A 22,076-nucleotide genomic window follows, 5' to 3' on the forward strand; every position below is an offset into this window, starting at 1 on the left:
GTCATGAAAACTGGCCGGGTAACCTTGGGCCAATCACCAGGAGATGGGAGAGTTCTAGTCCCGTCTTAGGCATGACATGAAAGGCGGCTAGGTGAGGTTGGGCCAATCTCCAGAAGATTCAGAGTTCTCCAGTGTGCACGGACTTCAGCTCCCAGAATTCCTCACGCACCACGGATGTCTGCCTATTCCCAGAACTCTGGGATGTGAGGTTTGCCCATCCCAAAGTTGCCATGTTTGAGACACATTCCTCTAGTTCCTCTTGTGGCCATTTGGCACAAACGAATTCATGTGCCGGAGCCCTGATTGCGTTTTTTTTCAAGGCAAAGCTTTTTTTGCAAGCTAAAAAGAGACCTATTACTCAAATCAATTCCTTATAGCACTGCTGGCTTCTACAGGGCTCTTTTTTATGTGGGCGGCCAATTGCTTCAGATAACTGCAAAAATATTCCCTTCTATCAGGAACTCACAGGAGAGACGGAGATGGACAGAGGTCAGATACTGACGGAGCAGAGTCGTGACCCGGCCTGTCCCATTTGTTGGCTTGTCAGTTTCCCCTACCCTGGAAGCACAGAAACTTTTAACTTGGAAACATATTTCAAGCTCTTTGCATTTTAAAGTTCTCCGAGGGCCATTTGTAGTCACACTCATTTCATTTTAAAAGAAATGTGTCTGACCTCCTTGCTCCCCAGTGCAGAATGTATGTTTAGCAAAGGTATTTCTCTGGTTACGTTGTCTTTATCCAGGAAACCTCAGAAAAGCTGTTTCTTCTCCCTTCTTTTCAACGTAAATTCAAATCCATCGAGTTCCAGTAAGGCCACCAGATTTAAGATGCAGTTAATGAATTATGCTGGAACCCACTTTAACTGAAAGATACCCAGAGTTGTTCTGAAATGAGGCAGCCTCATAATAATAACAACAATAACAACGGCAACGATGGAGACAATTACAAAATGCAAAGACCTGCAAATAGAAGTGGGATGACTGTGGCAAAAGAAAGCCAAGTTAATTCCAATAGGCGCCTTGAGTGCAATTCCAAAACATTCTGAACACTCCCAGCATTGACAAAATCAATATCGGTCCATTGCAAAAGGCAGCTTTACTCAGAATGGCTTAGATTTTTAACCCCATCAAGCAAGAATCTCAATATGTTGACCGACAATAATAATGATGATCAACAATAACAACAGCAGCCACTTGAAAAGGGAGGATGATCTGGAAAGGTTTGTGTTTTCCAAGTCTCTGAATCATAGCTGAGATCAAAGGCATTCCCAACGAAAGTGAATGATACATGTTTCTTCAAGTCATGAAATGATATCATGTATGTATTTGCATCCCCCATTAATGTCAGGACACAAATACTGCACTGTCTGATTGAGCAGGCACATCTTAATGCAAGTGTCATGTGGAACATCATTGCTTGCTACACATGCCATTGGCAATTTATCCATCCATCCATCCAAGCATCCATCCAAGCATCCATCCATCCATCCAACCAACCAATCAAACAACTGTCAAAGCATCTCTCCATCCATCCATCCATCCATCCATCCATCTCTCCCTCCTTCCATCCATCCATCCATCCATCCAAGCATCCACCCACCACCCATCCATCCAAACAACTAAGCATCCATCCATCCGCCCATCCGCCCACCTACCCACCCACTCACCTACCCACCCACACATCCATCCATCCATCCACCCTTCCTTCCTTCCTTCCTTCCTTCCTTCCTTCCTTCCTTCCTTCCTTCCTTCCTTCCTTCCTTCCTTCCCTCTCCTGCATGATACCCACCTTAGAACGCAGGTGTAGAAGCCGCTGTCTTGGACTTCGGCCGTGTGAAACCAGATGGCATCTTCATCCTTGTTGATCCTCCCTTCCGAGAAGATAATGGGCTCTTCGAAGTCCCCTTTGTTTTTGTACCACATCAGACGCAGCCCTGAGCTTTGAGCCATGCTGTAGTTTGTGCGGATGTAACTGTAGAAAAGAGCGCATTTCACGCGCACCGGCTCACCAGCTAAGGCCATATACTTCTTGAGGTCCACCAGCCAATCAATGCAGCCATCCACTAAAAACAAAAAGCAAAAGCAAAATGTCATCACAGTTGCCAGGTTTCCAAACCCAGCTGGGTTTTTTTTGGCAATTGATCTCACAGATCTCTTGATATTTCGTGGTTGAGCATGACTTGGCTAAAAACTCTTAAAGCAGGACCTGGCTGTGTTTCTGAGAACTCCATTCTTTTAAGATGTCCCTTCTACCACTTCATTATTTTTCTCAGTTTTTAGGTCCCTCAAAGTCCTCGCAATCTCTGGCTTGAGGGACTAATTTCCAAATCACAGCATCTCAAATACAATTACAATACCGTCACTTGCACCAAGATAAGTTCTGCTCCGTTTTCCACTTCAAACCCATTATCGTGTATGGTCTTGAGAAAGGTTAAGCTCAAGATAGGGAGCTGAGAACATCCACGTGTTTAAAAAAAGAAGAAGCAAAAAAGTCAAGTACTGTATCTCACTTGAAAGCAAGATTAAATCCCTTTTGTAAAAATTGGAAATTCAGACTCTAAAATGCGGAGCTTGCAAAAGCTGGACGCAACATCCAGGCTGCTAAACGAGTAGATGATTTCTCCCAATAACCTCCCCATATTCACATAACTTCCCCAGATGCGTATACATGAATGGGGAGGGGGGAATCCACAAGATTTTAATCTTAATTAGCTGGGATTCAACAAAAAGGGGAGGCATGGGGACTCAGTGGCTAAGATGCTGGGCTTGTCGGCTGGAAAGCCAGCAGCCCAGGTTCGAGATCTGAGCACTTCACGTCAGCTCCTGCCAACCTAGCTGTTCAAAAGCGTGCAAATGAGAGTAGATAAATAGGTATCACTTCGGTGGGAAGATAACAGTTCTCCATGGTGTCATGCTGGCCGTGTGACTACATGGAAATGTTTTCGGACAGCGCTGGCTCAAGGCCTCGAAACGGAGATGAGCACCAATCCCTAAAGTGAGCAATGACTAGAGGAGTAAAATCCACAGGGATTCTTTTACTTTACAAAAAAAAAGAGTTTGTGTGTAACCGACCAAGTTCTATTGTGATTTACATTTTTGCATAACAATGTCATCGCACAACTGAAACGTTATTTGATAGGCCCGGTTTTGGAGAATAATGGATACACCCTTCCCATCCCACCCACCCATTAGCTGGTTAAAATTCTATTTCATTAAACTACGGTTAAGTACAGGAAGTAAATTATTCATACAACCTAACTTCCTTTCTCCTGAGAATAACTTTTCCAATTCTTCTTTATACTGAGCATCAGAACGGTACACAGGCTCTAAATATTTTATTGAATTAAATATGTGCAAGTCTCTTCGTGTGTCATGCATAAAAGACCATTAAAAAACTTTCCAGCAAATAACACAAATTAAGAAAACAGATTTTTTTAAAACACTGGGAGGTTTCTGAATGAGGTTAACAAGGGATTAAATATTTCTTTTTGATGCTAAAGAGCCTTGTCTGAATGGCTTATAAAATAGATCTTGCCAATAACGCTTCAGATTTTTTTTAAAAAAAAAACACCATTTTTTAAAATTCAGCGAGCTCTTGGATTGAACAGCAGATATGATTTTGTGTAAAGACAAGTCTGTTCAAATTGACCCTTGAGAGACTCAACACATACAAAGCTTTCTCCTCATTGCTTTTAAAAAACCAGACAGCATAAATATTTGCTCTCCTCATAACATTTCATCATTCATAACTTTGACCCTTACAATAAGTGATTCCCTAGTCAGTCTTCAGATTGTCCAGAATCTTATGTAGCAACGGAGACTACAAACATATTTCTGAAGAAGAAGAAAAATCACTAGAGCAGTGATGGTCAACCTTCTGAGCTTGGTGGGTCAAAATTTTGGAAAATGTCTAGCTTGACTTTGCTGGCAATATCTCACAGCTCCCTCCCCCAAACAAAATATTTACATATTTGTGTTTGTTTGTTTTTTTAAAGAAAAAATACAGTCCAGTCATGTTCTTCTGGAAGTTGTGGGTGCTCCACCACTCGAGGTTTTCAAGAAAAGGCTAGAATATGATATATAGAGTGGGGGTCTTCAAATGTGGCCCTTTTATGATTTGTGGACTTCAACTTCCAGAATTCGTCAGCCAGTCTGCCTGTCACACAAGGCCTGTGTTCTTGAAGTGGCTTTGAAGAATGTTCTTCTACAGCCGAGGTCCCCAACCTTTGGGGCACCAGGGACTAGAACTCCCAGTTTCCTGGCTATTGGCCCAAAGTCACCCAACCAGCCTTCAGGGTTAAGGCGGGAGTAGAACTCTCAGTCTCCTGGCTATTGGCTCAGTCACCCAACCAGCTTTCAGGGTTAAGGCAGGACTAGAACTCAGTCTACTCCTTTCACGCCTGGTGCCTTAACCACTAGATCAACCTGCCTCTCTCTCAAACCCTCTCTTTGGAGAGTTATTGCAACATGAGCAAACTGCTTCTGGTCCATTGTCCCTTAATGACCCAAGAAAAGTCAGCATGGAGAAAGTCAACATTCATCCCTCATGGGCATCATCTTCAGCATGATTCTTGGAATCCATGTCATCAAGAAAACTATCTCATTACTCCAGAGATATTCTGAAGTCAACTGGTACTTTTAAAAAAAAGGAGAGAGGACAATATACTTCCACGCTAATAAACCTTCTTTTGCATCAGTCAAGACCAAATATTAGTAACTTTTTTTGGTGCCAAACTCAGCAGCTAATGATGGGAATAATTAACAGATCGGGGTACATCCGCTGAAAGAGGAAAGACGCGGGCTATGCATCTTCATTGTTTCTGCCTAGTTAGAAGCTTTTTGTATTTGTTTTCTGGCTTAAACCTCTGATGGCTCCAAAGGATATAATTACAAACAGCAACGTGTGCTGAGAATCTGACGGAAGACTATTTATAAGAGAGCATGTAACATCTGATGACATTTCGGGGGAGGGCAAGAGAAGAAGCCCTCGCCACGCGCTTAGATGAAAATCATAATGATCAAACAGAAGCTAATCAAAGTGACAATGTCCTCTCTATTCTACAATGTCATTTTCTCTCGTCAAAAGAACACCGCCCGGGCTTCTGTTTTACACAGCTCATACATGGCCTCGAATCTAGGTCAGAGCTGTTCACAACACATTCGTGGAGATGTTGAACGGCGCGGGGAACAAAATGGCAGCATGAGGAAGACCATGGGTCGGAGGGATCTGTGGCCTCAGGGTCAAGCATGAGTTCCACCTCTAACCTCTGGAAAAAGCCTGACAGAAAGAATGAGAAACCTTGCAAAAACTCAAGTCTTCTCCGATACTCCAGGAAGAGATCTCCAACAACGGTGCTGAAAGTCTAGGAGAAGTCAAGGAGAACTTGGAGGCACCATAATTTTAAAGAGTTCAAGCCAACTAGAACTAGCCCAAAGAATGACAGTGAGGATAATAGGGCAACTCTTTTTATGAGGAGATAAGTTAGGTTTTGTGAAGAACCATTGCAGGAATTGAGTATATTTAAGCGTTAGAAGTGAAAGCTGAAAAAGAGTCATAAGAGCATTCTTCAAGTGTCTGAAGAAGAAGATCCAAATGAAGAAGGTTAAGACCTGCTCTTGATGGTGCCAAAATGTAAGATCCAGCATCAAGATCTTAACTTAGAGAAAGGCAGATGGTGCTTGAAAGTTAAGAACTTTACTATACTGTAGACAAAAAAAGTCATACTGAAATAGCTATAAATCATGAATGTAATATACGTTGGAGAAGGAGTGGCAGAGCCTGGGGGCAGAGTTAAAAGAGGGATAAGCCTAGAATCCCTATGTAGCCACCAGGGGACTTAAATCCAACCTCCCTTGAATTCCATGGACTCTGATCTAACTCCAAGCAGGTGCCAACTGTTAGTTGGACATTAATCTTCTCAACTAAGGGTTACTACCTGCTTGGAGTTAGATGGGGTTCCATGGAATTCAAGGAAAGTTGGACTTAAGTCCCCTTGTGGCTACGTAGGGATTCTAGGCTTATCCCTCTTTTAACTCCACCCCAAGGTTCTGCCACTCTTCCTACAGTATCATCCTGACCAACTAGGATGAGGATGGGAGGACTGGATGGGTGATGTGTGTTTCTCTCTCTCTCTCTCTCTCTCTCTCTCTCTCTCTCTCTCTCTCTCTCTCTCTCTCTCTCTCTCTGTGTGTGTGTGTGTGTACTACAAGTAGTCCTCAACTTACAACCACAATTGAGCTGAAAAATTTCTGTTGCTAAGCAAGACATTTGTTAAATGACTTTTGTCCCATTTTACAACCTTTCTTGCCACTGTTGTTAAGTGAATTACTGCAGTTATTAAGTTAGTAACACCCTTGTTACATGACTCTGACTTTTCCCTTTGACTTTGCTTTCCAGAAGGGCGCAAAAGGGGATCACACGACCTCAGTACACGGCAAACCGTCATAAATATGAGCCCCTTGGCAAGCGTCTGAATTTTGATCACGTGACCATGGGGATACCGCAACAGACATAAGTGTGAAAAATGGTCATAAGTTACTTTGTTCAATGCCCTTGTAACTTCGAACAGTCACTAAATGACTGTAAGTCGAGGACTACCTATACTCAGTGGTGGGATTCAGCCGGTTTGCACCGGTTCACAGAACCAGTAGCTAAATTTTGCTGAGTTCAGAGAACCAGCTGAATGCACACTGCTTCCGGAAGTCCAGTCTAGGCCTCGGAGGCCTGGAGGAGGCCCCCCAGGCCTAGAACAGCTTGCCGGAAGTGCGTGGATGCCACTTCTAGAAGTCCGTTCTAGGTCTCAGAGGTCTGGAGGAGGCCTCCCAGGCCTAGAACAGCCTACCGGAAGAACATGGATGCCACTTCTGGAAGTCCGTTCTAGGTCTCAGAGGTCTGGAGGAGGCCTCCCAGGCCTAAAACAGCCTACCGGAAGAGCATGGATGCCACTTCCGGAAGTCCGTTCTATGCCTCAGAGGCCCAGGCCTGCATCCAATAAGAGAACCAATTGTTCAGGTATTTGAATCCCACCACTGCCTATTCTGCAACTAAAGGTGGTTTGGTAAGTGTCAACAACTCTCCAAACTTAAGAGAACTGTTACGTCAATATATCTCAGTCTCCCAAGACATTAAACAAAGTGGGGACTATCCATTTACACAGAAAGATGAAAGGAAAAAGCTGAGAACTATAAATTCTGGAGGGCACCTCTATAAAAGCTCTCAATTCTTTATTCTGAAGTTGACAATCAACTGTGCCTCAGACTCCATTCTTGTTGCCAATAAAGAATGCATTACACCCATTAACCTCCACTACTACCTCTTAAATAATGGATTGGGTTTTATACTTAAAATCTATCCAGCAGTCTAAGGATTCTGGGTGCAAATTACCATGAACTGTATAATATTTCATGAGCAATTATAAGCAAGCATGTACACAGTTTCCAAGTAATTCCTCTCGCCACTTGCTGTCACCCGAATAATCTTTACCTTCTATATCTGCCGGTAATAGTTTATGTTAGCAACTGTCACTGGAGCAATTTATAACTGCGGTGTTTGTTAGACATGTCAGTCTACCTTGTTAGCTCAAGCCTACGTTTAAATTCAAGGCAATAGGAAAAATATGAGTTAGATGACATGTGTGACTTTATTGTTTGCACATGCCTAAGTGTATTAGGAATGCTGAGGATGACCAAAATTGCTTTCAACCGGGAGGAAGGAAGGATAGAGGAAGGAAAGAATGGAAAGAAGGAAGGGAGGGAGGAAGGAAGGAAGGAAAGAGAGAGGAAAGGAAGGAGGGCAGGGAGGGAGGGAGGGAGGAAGGAAGGAAGGAGAGAGGGAGGGGGGTCAACAACCTGTGTGCCGCAGCCCACTACAGGGACTCCACGGCCTATTGGCTACCAGGTCATGTGAGTGCCTGACCAATATGCACATGTGAATGCATGCACATAGCCCACTTGTGCGAGCATCACCATGGGTGTTTGCAGGCCTACTTGCACGATTATGAACATTGTGGCCCCATTTTGCATGAGCAACAGGTGTTCGTATGGCATGCATGCACGTGCACATGGATTCAGCCTCCACAATACCACCCCTTTTCCCACCTCCACCCACTCCATGCCACCAACCCCCAAAGGTTGGGGAACTCTAATTCAGAGCATTTTGAAGTGAGCTGTTGTACCCCCCTCAGTTAGGAACTGGGACTTTAGCAATTTCTTCCACCTTGCCTTTTGCTCCTGGGTCTATCACAGGTCCCATCAACCTTTCTTTGGCCCCGCCATTTCTGCTTCCCAGCTTCCTTCTGATTCCTTCCCAGAAAACTGATGAGTACCCATCTTTCATTGGGTTTAGTGAGGCTTCTTCTTCTGAAGCCAAAGATTGCTGGAGAGCTGTCTCATACAAATGTCCTCTGTCAAGTCAGAACATTGACCCACCTAAAAGGAAATGGCTCATCAACATCAAAAGCCATAGGTTTTCCAACCCCATCTGTGGATGCTATCGATTGGCCTCTGGACCTCCGTTTGCCAAGTGGGTCCTTCATTACTGACCCACAACTCTCTTGGATTCCAGAGGTCTCAAATATTGGCTTCGTAAGCAGCAGAAATTTCATCCAGGTCAACAAGTCTGAGAAGCCTAAGAGACATCAGTGTCTCTTCTTTATGGCCACTATTGTTCTTTGAAGAGCCTCTTTTCTCCACCCTGACTTACAGCTTCCCATTCAACATCTGGCAGTGCTAATTTCCACTGCAATGAAGCCAATTAACATTTCCACTCAAATGACAGGGGGGACCTTTGCTTGAAAAGGTGTTGACCCTTTTTCCGAGACTGAGGTTTGTCATTCCTTCTCCCGCTTCAATTCATTAGCCAGATGCTGCTGCAGAATTTAAATAGCTCCCACAATGACAGACGATAAGCAGGCACTGGGTGGCCACTAAGAAGACACAGCCAGATTCAAAATGAAAGGACTCTTTGCTCATCAAGTGTAAGTAATGTACATGCCGATGTCTCCTTTGGAAATCAGCCATGCTGGAGAGTTATTTGTGTTTTTTTCATGATCCAAAAATAGGTAACAAAGAAATAATGGCAATCGGTCCGAAATACAGATGCTAAGATACTGAAATGAGACAACTAGAATATTTAACTTAATAGGACAGGGACAAGTGGGGGGCAATTTTGTCCTGAGAGAAGAGACGGGCTGACCTATTTCCCTGAATACCTGAGGGCAGGACAAGAAGTAACGGGTGGAAGATTATTAAAGAAAGTTCCAAGCAACCCAGAACTAAGGAGAAACTAAGAAGTTAGAAACTAAGTACAAATTTTGTGGCAGTGAGAACCATTAATCAGTGGAATGGAAGCTGTGGGTGCTCCATTACTGGAGGTTTTTAAGAAAAGACTGGGCAGCCACTTGTCTAGAATGGTATAGGGCTTGAGCAGGGGGGTTGAACGAGAAGATCTCCAAGGTGCCTTCCAAAGCTATTTGTCAAAGTTCTGGCTGATGATCCCAATGAAGTAAGCATACTTGAGACCTTACGGTCTCTAATGCAAAACTTTATTGAGCAAGCATATCGGCACTAATGAATGGAAAACCAACTCTGGCAATAGGGTGCCAGAAAAATATGAACAGTTCAGGTTCACATTGCCCAATTAATCTTCAGGCCATTGTTATGATATATCTTCTGCGATCTTGCTTCCCAGCAGATAGAAACCATCGGTGCATTCCGTACATTCCCCTCCCCCCCCCCGAACTGTTGGCAAGCTAGAAGCAGCATGGCTGTCTTAGTGCAAGCAATCTTCATAGCTGGACACTATTATTCTATGTTCTATGTTGTGGATGACTGGCCCAAAATCAGCCAGCTGGCTTTCATGGCTAACGCGGGACTAGAACTCACCGTCTCCTGGGGATTGACCCAAAGTCATCCAGATGGCTTTCACGGCTAAGGCGGGACTAGAACTCACCGTCTACTGGTGATTGGTCCAAAGTCACCCAGCCAACTTTCATATCTAAGGCAGGACTAGAACTCACCGTCTCCCGGTTTCTAGCCTGATGTCTTAACCACTACACAAAACCAGTTGTGTAATACTTGGGCAATAAATCTTCTAAAAAAATTAAACCTTTAAGTTATGCTATCAAAATGTTATGCTATCAAAAATGTAGAAAAAATACCGCTCAAAGTATGGTTTTCTCTCATGGTCCTGTGTGTGTCTATGTGTGTGCACGTGCATTTGTTCTTACCCTTGTTGGGTGGTTGTTTTTAACCCATTAAGAAAGACAAAAAAAATCTGCAAAATTGTTTTGTCTGTCCTCTGCAAAAATATATATATATATTTTCCCTGTTGGGCCCTGACAGTGTAATAAATGCAATTTGGATTATTTGCATATAAAAGGCGTTATCATGATGTCCTCCTTGCAAATGATTTCAATGGGATGACTTTGAAAAAGAAAAAATATCCTTTTATAAACGTACTTGTGTCAAGTTTTTGCCTAATCCAAAATCAAGCTGTGTCGGGCTGTCAGTTTCCAGCCTTTTCTGATCCTTCTCCAAATCTTGTCTTAATCTCTTTTAAGACTCAACATAATTGAGAATAATTGGCGCTTGTGATATCTTGATGTTTGTGGAAGGGAAATAATAAGGTGCCGGGAAAAAAAAAAAAACCTTCCCAGCCGTGCACTTCTCTGTGTGAATAAAGCTGAGATAAATTTTGAGTCTCGGTGACAGTCAGCCCAGCTGTCGTGCCATTACAATGTAATCTTTTGCCAGTTTAAGATCAAATGTTTTTTTTAAATAAAAAAATAATAATCAAGGTGATAAGAACCGAAGTTTTCTCTCTTCGCTTCCTGCAGGATGGATCGGTAAGCTTAAAGTATTTGATGCCAGACCATGTAGGCTCATTTCCCAGGAGATATAAGATTTAAAGGGCACATTTCTTCTTGTTTGGGATGCCATTATAAAGTGAAGGTGCCAACTGTGGAGAAGGAAGAGAAGGAGGAGGACAGAGGAGAAAGGAGGAGGAGGAGGAAGAGAGAGGGGAGGAGGAGGAGGAGGAGAAGGTGGAGGTGGAGGTGGTGGTGGTGGTGGTGGTGGAGGAGGAGGAGGAGGAGGAGCAGGAGGAGGAGGAGCAGGAGGAGGAGGAGAGTTGGAAGAGTTGGTATTAAGGGCACTATTGCCTAGCCTTATTGTCAACTGGCCAAGTATTCATCTGTTGTGTATTTTTGATGTCCCTATTGTTTTTATTGTTTTAAAATGTTATGAGGAGGAGGAGGAAAGAAGAAGAAGAAGAAGAAGAGGAAGAAGAAGAAGAAGAAGAAGAAGAAGAAGAAGAAGAAGAAGAAGAAGAAGAAGAAGAAGAAGAAGAAGAAGTAGAAGTAGAAGAAGAAGAATTAGTTCAAAGAATTTTGAGTAGGTTTTGAATTAGAGGCTTAGGGTTGCTAATCAGTAAACCATCTTGGCATTTCCCACACAATCCTGACCAACCCTATTCTGAAATCAGGTTGACTGAATGGACTTTTTGCTAGTCCACTCTACCGTTGGGTCTCCTGGATTAAGCTTCACCAACCTGCTTAACATAAGCCACATTCACCCCTTATTTCTGTCTCTTATTCCATGCTATCGCTGGAGATTTCTGCAAATCACCGGGCTCAAACCGAACGGTAACATCTAAAACGAACAGCTAATGAGATTTAAATTGGCAATAGGCAAAGCTTCCATTTAAAGAAAATATTATTGATTTTTGGAAGAACAACTTAATGAAAAAAAATGGGATTCATTGGACATTTCGCCGGAACAGACCCGGCAATTCATCACAACCAAATGAATACGCAGAAGTTATTTACATATTTCAGGCCACTTGAGGAGGCTAATCACCCAGGCATCATTTTCTTAATTGCATTTGAGGCAGAAATTAAAGGCCAGGCTAGAAACACCACTGCCGAGCAAGCTTTTCTAAGACATATTGCTTCTTTCCTAAAGTTAATGGCTTGTGTTCTCTGTAGACTTGGGACCCATAAAAGTGGGGAGCAGAAAACCAGTCCTTAGCTTGATAAATACCTCCCTAGCTTGGAGAAGTAATGTACATAAATTGTCGGTGGAGGGTCTGAGTTTCTCCTGCCCTGTTGAAGACCTGCAACACATAGGATCTGATGGGGACCAACACCAACGTTTGTATCTTTGTGCACTACAAAAGAAGGATCTACATCAGGGGTGTCCAATCTGGGCAACGTTAAGACTTGTGGACGTCAATTCAACACCAACCTTTTGAATTCGATTCAACAACCAACCTTTTCACCCTTGAGCACTACAAAAGAAGGATCTACGTCAGGGGTGTCCAATCTTGGCAAGTTTAAGACTTGCAGACTTCAATTCCCAGAATTCCCCAGTCTGGGGAAAATTAAAGTTACTAAAGTTGGACATCCCAGATCTAGGTGATCTTTCCTCATTCTCTCTCTCTCTCTCTCTCTCTCTCTCTCTCTCTCTTTCAGCAAAAACTAGCCACTTAACCCTATAAATGTGACTTTTTTCCCAATGTGCCTCTAGTGGAAAAAGCAAGGAAATCCAACTCATCCTATTGACTTTTATATACGTGTCTAATTTTAAAGAGGGCACTACTTGAATTCTTGTGTTACAATCTTTTTTCCGGTAAATACTATTAACCAGAGCTCTTAAATTCTCGTCCCTTGGATGAACTGTTTCCAATGCAGACGGGTAGTTTAACAACCTTTTACAAATGGTTTTTGACCAGTGCATAGGCCTAATAATTGGGATCCCTTCATTTTGAGAACAAAGGAAAGGTTAGCTGTAGAAGAGAAAAGATTAAGCTGGAAGGTTGGGGTGTTGTTGTTGTTTTTTGTCTCTGAATAGTAACAGAGAAGGGGAGGAATACAAAGCAGAGGTTGCGACTCTAATTAAAATTTAATTGACTTGCTCGCCTTTGGTCACTTAATTCACACAACTGATATTGCGTATTACTGGAAGCCAATAGTCCTTAAGGCTTCACTCATTCTTACATTTTTCCCCCCCAACGCAGTTTCGTGCATTCAGTCAATCCCACTCTTCCCAATATGAATTTGCTCCTATAATTAAACAAAACCCCATCGCTGAATTATTCACAAGTGGCTTTGCATTCTCAGAATTATTGCATTGTTTGGATGTCGCAAATTCTCCAAGGGCAGCATCAGGGCTCCACCCAGGATGGCATCCTTGGGCCACACTCTGCAGAGTTAAAATTTTAAACATCAATAGGGACGTGCACCCAAAGGGACCCCCTGCTAAACAACCAAAAACAACCCTTTTCTTGTAAGACGTAATTTTCCGCTAAAAATCCAAAGCTAGCCACTTCTCTGATCTTTGGTAGCGTGGTGCACAAGCGCCTTAAATAGAATGCCACAGATGGGTGGTTTAATGTCTCCCAGTTTCCCACCTTATTTAGCAGTCAGACAACAATATTCTGCACCACTTGCAGGTTTCATGCTGTCTTCAAGCATGGCTCACGTAGAGCATATTGCACAGATACCTCTCCAACTCAATCAAAAGCTCACTTATTCACGGATCACTGCAGAGAAGGCATCTCAGTCGGTCAGAATAGAGCTGGAAGGAACCTTGGAGGTCTTCTAGTCCAGCCCTCTGCTCTAGCAGGAGACCCTATACCATTTCAGACAAAGGACTGTCTGAACAACCAAGCTCCCCAACAAGGGAACACCAAGGAGCCCACTTCCTTCTCTTCCTGTTCTCCTCCACTCCATAAACCCCACTCCCTTCTAGCCCTGGTGATGTGAAGCTTGCTTGCTTCTGAGAAAGATCTCAGCAAAGAGGATGTACCTGTCACCCAGTCATGACCAAAAACTCAATCTAATTTTGCACCCCATATCCCAGAGGCTGAGAAGGGTCAATTCCAGGGTTGGGGAGACAAAACTGCAACTTTGCACCGTTGCAATTATAAGAAGACCCTGCTCTTCTTAGTAACCCCTCACTAGCACTGATGATGTTACCTAGTTTGGATAATGAAACATCTGCAACAAAGCAACCAAGCTCAGAAAGCACCAAGGACCCCACATCCTCCTACTCTTCTCCTGTTCTCCTCAAATCAACTCCCTCTTGCACCGATGATGTTACCTAGTCGGGTAATGAAACGTCTGCAAAGAGGACCACCAAGCTCAGAGAGCACCGAGGATCCCTCTGTTCAACCTTGAGCTACAAATATTCTCTTTTGTTGGTACTTGTCCATGATCATCTAATGAAGCCACCGGATGCTCCAAGCTGCAGCTCATCTACAAGATAGGAAGCAATGAAGAAAAGCGACAGTTCCTGATTTTGATCTCAACACGGCTTGGCCGGTAATGGCAGCCGGAGAGGTGAACAGTGACACAAGAGTCAACGCTGAATATTTTTAAGACAAGGTGTGTTTCTTCCTCCCCCAGGAAACAGGTTTCAGACTTGATTCCGAGATCAACTGGACAAGGTGCCAAGGACAAAACTATCACAAATGTCTTCCAGGTTAAGGAGTTCTGCTTATTCTTATGCGTCCTTTCAGCATGTTCAACATCACACAGGCTGTATCACAAATGTGCCAGAGAGGATGCTACTTGCCTCGCCTCAGAACCGACGGTTCTGTTGCTCACCCCGACAATTCAGATGTGGGAGACACAAAGGATCAATGCTGAATTTATGCCACGCATCAGCAAAACCGGCCTCGTGTGAGTGTCTACCAGTGGGGAGAAGGGAGGTCAGGCACATTGTAGGTCAAAGCGCATGTCGTTGTGGCTTTTCAATTTGGTTTTAAATGACCTAAAGAAAAGCCATCTTTGAAGAAAGAACGAAAGTGCCGACGCCGCAAATGGCTAAGTGTCATGAATACAAAGGAGGCGGCTTGCTAGATCCTGAATTGCTGAAGAAGGGATATTACATGTCTCTTATCTCAATCCTGTCTGTAATCTGAAAAAGGGAAGGAGCAGCATCTTAAACTGCTCATATCAACTGCTGCTTGGTTGAGGTTGGAGGTACATATTACAAGAGGAAGCAAAGTCTCCTTAGGCCTTCAGAAAAAACAAAACTATTCTTGTTATACCACACTTCCAGTACGGTAGAGTCCTTGGTGCTCTCTGAGCTTGGTTGCTTTCTTGCAGACATTTTATTACCCAACTAGCTAACAACATCAGTGCCAAGAGAGTGGGGTTTGCTCTCATTTTATATACTAGTGCAGGGGTGTCAAACTGCCGGCCCCTGGGTCAATTGCACCACCCCAGCTCCGGCAATGCAAAAAAAGTTGTGATACATTGCGACATGTCACGTGACACGGCAGGTTTAACACCCGTGTACTAGTGTCTTGCCTGCCAGTGTTGTGGGAGAGGTGAAGGAGGGAGGGAGGGAGGGAGGGAGGATGGAAGGATGGATGGATGGAAGGAAGGAAGGAAGGAAGGAAGGAAGGAAGGAAGGAAGGAAGGAAGGAAGGAAGGAAGGAAAAGAGAAGGAAGGCAGGAAGGAAAGGCAGGAGAAAGGGGAGGGAGGGAGGGAGGGAGGGAGGGAGGAAGGAAGGAAGGAAGGAAGGAAGGAAGGAAGGAAGGAAGGAAGGAAGGCTATCTTCTTCATTAAAGCTAATGACCTTTGCAAAATGTCCAAGCATTCTCATTTTTAACATCAGCCAATGGCAACAGCCTTGTCTCTAACTTCCAGGCTGCCAGGGGGACTAACTGCGAACAGGTTTCCTCCAAAGAGCAGAGTCCAACAGATGGCCCAGCCTTGTTCTTCCAGCGAGATGTTTTCCACCGGGTCACCTTTTGCCAATTCTGCGGGTCTCGGCGGAACCCGAGTTTCCACTTGGCGCATCTGTGCTGGAAGACCCCTGCCTTTAAAATGACTTTATGGAAAAGTTCACGGGCTACAACAACATTAAGATAATGACATGGCTGACAGTGAAAAATGCACACGGGAGGAAAACTAAATGAAATCAATTAGCGTTCCAAATACTGGCCGAGCTCTTGGCAGATCTGTCTCCGTCGTCAGGACCAAACATTGTGACTGTAAAAGGATTCAAAAATTGTAACGAAGGAAGGTACACACAACACATTCCATCGTGCTTTAAGACTCTTTCTCCGCTTCTTATTCTGTACTAAACTGGTTTTTAAAACTTTGGGACTTGCTTTAAAAAGCTGCCACGGACAGAGTTGAACAGGTTCACTCTTAAAATTGAGGTTTGTGAGGGTTAGATAGATCGTTGTGTGAAATTTCCCAGGGGTTTTAATGCACTTATTTTAGGAAACAATTTGCGAGGGGGGCGGGAAATTTCAGAAAGCGGATGTCCCTTCCAAATCACCATTTTGCTGTTGAATTTCTGCAAAGGAAGGAACAGCTCTGACCCTTTGCAAAAAGGCTTCTTAATCTACAAACATATTTAGCAATGCAGGTGTGTCAGCATGCTTCCTTGCTGCAAGGTAAGCTTTCTGCACGATGCAACTTTTCAATGCATTGCTTGGAAAATCCCCAAAGGGGAAAATGTGTCCTAGCAACAACCTCTTAACAAAATGAATTTTAATGAAATCTCTTCTTTTGTTGTTGTTGATGAGGTTAACTGTCATTTTTTTTTCCCAGCTGGGGTCTTGAGCAGATCCCGCAACAGATGGAAAAGTCCAGTTCAACATGAGGCTTTGGCTTAATTATAGCATTATCGAGACAGAATATGGATTGGAGATGTGCTGTCAAAGGTCTCCAAGATAGCTCCAAGGATGCAGCTTTAACCAAAAATATTGTCTAATCTCCTTCCTTCAAGCCCGCAGAAAGGATTCCTTATAACCCGAAAGATCAACATTTTTCCATGGGAACATTTTCCCGTGCATCCTTTTATTTAATTATTTATCTGTTAAAGTTGATACGCTACCCATTTCGCTGTTGAGCCTGCGTTATCCTACTGCTCTTGGTGCTTTGTGCTCCAAAGGTTTATAATAGTAGGCTGTTTTATTCTCGTCTTTCTTTTTAGTTGTTTGCTTTTCTCTTCCTTCAAACTGTGACTTGGCTGGAGTCACTCTTGCGATTTAGAAAGAAATCTAATCAATACATGAGCAAATAAATAAATGATGAAGGAGACACAATCCAAAGATTCAAAGGAAAATAACAACGGGTTTATAGTTACTGTAGTGTCTGATTAGGGGAATATATATATATATATATATATATATATATATATATATATATATATATATATATATATTAAATTCCAGTTCAGAAGATTAATGGCTCAAGTCTATACACAAGAATCTAGTCAACTAATGGTCAGCACTAAATTGATGCTAAATAAAAGTTACTGGATATGAAAATAGACTTAAATACTTCAATGTAATTAACCTTGAGAAATTTTTAACCAGTAAGAATGTGTTGAACATTGTAAGGAAAACAAATTTAGATAAGAATTGTAAACAGGGTTCATGACGAGGCAAGCAAGATGACTAGACAGAAAAGAAGCATGATATTGATGTGATTATGATTGCTAGAAATTTCAGAAAAAAATTGTATTTAAATTGTTACCTATTGAATTAATAAGAATTGTATTAATTCAAGGTTGGCAAAGAGAATATTATTGGAATATTATTGGAGGAAATCAAGCAAAGCTATTATGTGGACTTTGGAATATAAAAACGGATTGTTAGTGATTACTTGTAAATATAAGCCCAGACAACACACTGTTTACCAAATATTAAGGTGTTTGTGTTAAAAAATCAATTATATATATATATATAAGAGTGAATGGAATTCAAACATTTGTGGACACTTAGCAGTTCTAGGCTGGGTTCTCTTTTGACTCTGCCCCCAGCAATGCCTCTTCTTCTCCTACATTCTACTATATAATGGGACCTAAAGAGAGTTTGCTTTGGAGAATTTTTTGGGACAGAACACTACTCTCTTTCTGTTATCTCTCCTATTCCCCAATGGCTGCTTTATCTTCTCTCCATCTTTCCTTCCCCTTCAAGCAAGCCCTTTGACTAACCAATGCCTTCCTTGCCTTTGGTTTCCCTCTTCCATTCTCTAGAATTCAACCTCTGCAAAACAACATGAAGATTTAATGATTTGAGCCATGAGTCTGACAATGAGTACACCGTTCAAAAGCCGGGCCAAAATGGGCACCTTTGTAATAAGAGAGTAAAATCTATTCCTAGAATTAAGGCATTCTTCCAAGTAACCATAAAACAGAAGTAAATGATTTTTTTTTCTGGCAATTACAATTTCCTATTTTTGTCGAGCTGGTGAAAACATTACACCGGAGATCCTTCGTCCCAGCTCAGTACTTACTTTGTAGTTGGAAAAAGGAAAGATGTGAAGCTGTAATTTGATATTGTCTCTAACCTGTAATGTAATGAAAGCTGGCTATTGGGTTTTCCTCTTAGATAGGAAGCAGTCAAAAAGAAAGCAAAAAAAATAAATAAAGGAGATATATCTCCCTGGCCATTACTTAAATTTCATATAAAAATATGAAAAACAAAAAAGTTGCTTGCTGCATTGCTGTATTCCCTAAGAAAAGGAAGCATTTTAGACTGCTTGCAAAGATTAGGGAGAACTACAGTTTTCAAAGGGAGAACTCCATGTATAAAGCAACATTTTTCAACCTTGGCAACCTGTAAGAGGCCTGAATTTTTGCTCCCAGAATTCCCCAACCAGCAGGGAAATGCAGGCTGGCTGAAGAATTCTGGGAGTTGGAGTCCAGACCTCTTAAAGTTGCCAAGGTTGATAACAGTGGTATAAAGGGATAGTAGCTGAAAAGTGGAATTGATTATGAGGTCTTATATCTTAACAAACAGAGACCCAACCTAGAATTAAGCAGAGATTTCCCGACAATGTGAACAATTAATCAGAGGAACAACCTGCCTCCAGAAGTTGTGGGTGCTCCAACACTGGAGGTCTTCAAGGAGAGATTAGACAGCCATTTGTCTGGAATGGTATACAGTCTCCTGCTTGAGCAGGGGGTTGGACTAGATGACCACCAAGGTCCCTTCCAACTCTGTTAATCTGTTTACTTTCCAATTTCCCTGTCTTTGGCTCATTTCTCACCCTTGCTTCTAAATCAGAGATTTTTTATTGTGTCCAATGCTTTGGCAGGGCAGCCTCTTCAGGTGTGGGTTGCTGGCAACCCACACACACACTTGAAGTCCCTTACAACCGCAGGGACAATCTTGCGATACTCAGAGAATTATTAAATTTCTTCTCCACAATTATTTCCAACCTTTCCTGGAAGGCAAACATAGGACCATTTGCAATAAAGCTCAAAAACTGTAGGCAGTTGCAAGGAAGAACGATAACGTTGCCTCAAATGCTGCTCGGTTCTCTTTGCCCACCCCCACCCCCCAGGCCCCCCCCAAAAAATTGCTAGGGTCCTTTCAGTTCCATTGTTCTGAGCAGTAATTGTGTCAGGCCCCTGGAGTAAGCAGATGCAACACGAATCTGTTCTGAAATACAGGAAATACAGGAAAGGAGGCAACGCCAGTGTGCTTTCTCCAGTTTTGAAGGATCCATTGCTCTTTCAAGTTTAAAAAAGATAGTGAGGTCTGTGGCGTTTGATCACCAACAATGAGAAAGGAGTGTATTTTTAAAGGACTTCAAAGCTTCATGTTCTCTTACAGTTATATGAAAATCATTTAAATATCTCCCGGGGGATGTTTTGACTTTATTCAAAAGCTGGTAGACATATGACAAGACTAGCACATAATCAGCCATCGAGAACATAGGTAAAATTTTGGGCAAACTTCAGGAGAAGTCCCAAGGGCAAAGAGAATTGAAGAATTATTGGCCAAGTGTGATTGGATACACAAGAGATTTATCTCCGGTACAGAAGCTCTCAGTGTACATGCAAACAAGAAAGCGATAGGTCATGTGTTACAATCATTAATCGTAAGATACAACAACAAAGGATAATCACATACAGTATATCAACAGGAGAAAGATGAGAAGAAGAATAGCAATACAGCCTACTACATGGGTAAATACCTTTATTATGCATCAGGATGAAATGGGAATATTTAAATGGACTCTATCGGCAGGATAAGCATATTTTGAGCTCCAGTGAGAACAGATGGCAACAACTTGACTAATCTAAAAAGGAAACACAGCTTAAGCAGGGTCAGGCCAGGTTAATAGTTGGATGGGAGCCACCGAGGAATCCCATAGCTGTATAGTGAGAAGTTTACCAAAAACAAAAAAAACCCAGAAGAGGATAAAGCGAGCCATTTCTGTGTTGTTGACAAGACAATAACATGTCAGCAGGTAGCAATGTCTACCCAATCATGGCTGATCTCAAAAAGCTAAGCATGGTCAGATTTGATTGGCTCTTGGATGGGTGAACACAAGGCTTTAGACTAGATTGGAAAGTTCTAAAAAAGCATCTGGAAACAAGGCAATGTGAGTTTACAGGTGGCTTTGGGCCAGTCACCAGGAGACGGTGAGTTCTGGTCCCATTTTACCCATGAAAGCCATCTAGATGACTTTGGGCCATTTTTCAGTAAATGATGAGTTCTAGTTCCACCTTAGCCATGAAAGCCAGCTGGGAGACCTTGGGCCAATCACCAGGAGACATTGAGTTCTACTCCCGCCTTGGGCATGAAAGCCAGCTGGGTAATTATGGGCCAATCGCCAGGCAACTTATGAGTTCTAGTCCTGCCCTAGCTATGAAAGCCAAATTGGGTGACCTTGGGCCAGTCCCTCTTTCTTAGATCAACCCACTTCACAGGCTTGTTGTTGTTGTTGTTGTTGTGGGGAAACCAGGAGGAGGAACGTGGGTTGGATATGTTTGCCACCTTGAGTTCTTTGTAAAAATAACAAAGGCTGGATATTAAATAAATAAAGCTACAGTAAAACTACATGGCAACATCCAGGTAGGCCCCAGGAGTTAAGCTTGACTGACAAGCTTTCACTTTACTCTGAAAAGTCCACAGTCCAGCTAGTAGAACGCTATTATGGTAGAGGGTGTCCTAACTTAGGTTAGGTAGGGATAAAGATGCTCATTTAGACATCCTTCCCCATGGATGACATCGGGCAACTAAACCATCATGGTTGGAAGAAGGTACTTAAAGGAAATAGCTGGGATGGAAGCCATTAGATGACTTCCCACTTCCCATCGCCCTGAGAGAGAGCATCCTCATTCCAGATCACAACTTCAGCCCAGCTGGACACTTCCATAATACAACTGGATTACTCTTCCAGATTTCACAGGCAGGAGTTTAATGACCAGAGTTTCTTTTCATCATGCAAGAACACAGCAACAGCAGATGTCTAAGCCTGGTGATGTTTTGATATGAAAAAAAAAAACCATCCCAGGCAGCTCTTCACAAAAATAATGAAGTGTGGCAGATGTATACCTTCACCGCACTGCAGCTTCTAAGAGGATTGTAAATATCGCTTCGAGAAGGGACAGCGGCTCACAATTTCTCTCCAGAGACAAATGCAATCTCAAAAAGACTTCTGAGAGTCTTTTCCATTTACCATCAAAGAAAGAAAGAAAGAAAGGAAGGAAGGAAGGAAGGAAGGAAGGAAGGAAGGAAGGAAGGAAGGAAGGAAGGAAGGAAGGAAGATCGTTCAAGGTAGTTTTGCTGCAGATGTGTGTTTGTCAACAAGGAGTCTCTCCCACCATTGCTGAAGGGAGAACTTTTTTGGGTTCCTTCCTATCTACTGGCCAAAACTGAAAGCTTGCCCACCAGGCCAGTTGGAGTGGATGCATTCCAGGTTCTATCTGGTGGAACCTTGCCGGCATGTCTTCTCCACAGCTCAATCTCCCTCACAGGGTTGTTGTTGTTGTGCAGGAAAACAGGAGGAGAAGGTGTATTGGATATGTTCAGCTCTTTGGAACAGAGATCTGATCCGATCTACCCTTTTAGTCTTCTGCATGACTGGGAAGACCAAGTCTTGGCCAAGGACTAGGACAGGAAGGACCAATGGATGTAGAGCTGATGGTGGGAAGGGTGATGTTTCTTGAATGATTGTTTTCTTGCTTTTCTTGGTTTTGTTGTGAGTCACCAAGAATCTTATATACAATAGATATTATATCAATAAATTCAATCAATCAATTAAATAGTCACCTTCCTGAATGCTGGCTGTTCTCACATGTTCCTCAAACCA

At 42.7% G+C, this 22,076-nt stretch overlaps 1 protein-coding gene across 1 annotated transcript in view; it reads right to left on the reverse strand.

Moving 5' to 3' along the window:
- LOC120308727 (X-linked interleukin-1 receptor accessory protein-like 2) overlaps positions 1-22,076 on the reverse strand; it is a 75,021-nt gene that overhangs the window by 42,659 nt on the left and 10,286 nt on the right. The window contains exon 3 of the mRNA XM_039345184.1: positions 1,789-2,062. Coding sequence (XP_039201118.1) covers positions 1,789-2,062 — 274 coding nt within the window. The remainder of the gene's footprint in view (positions 1-1,788; positions 2,063-22,076) is intronic.

This window comes from Crotalus tigris, unplaced genomic scaffold (assembly GCF_016545835.1).
Source record: "Crotalus tigris isolate CLP2741 ecotype Arizona unplaced genomic scaffold, ASM1654583v1 scf7180000017944.260387, whole genome shotgun sequence".
NCBI lineage: Eukaryota > Metazoa > Chordata > Lepidosauria > Squamata > Viperidae > Crotalus > Crotalus tigris.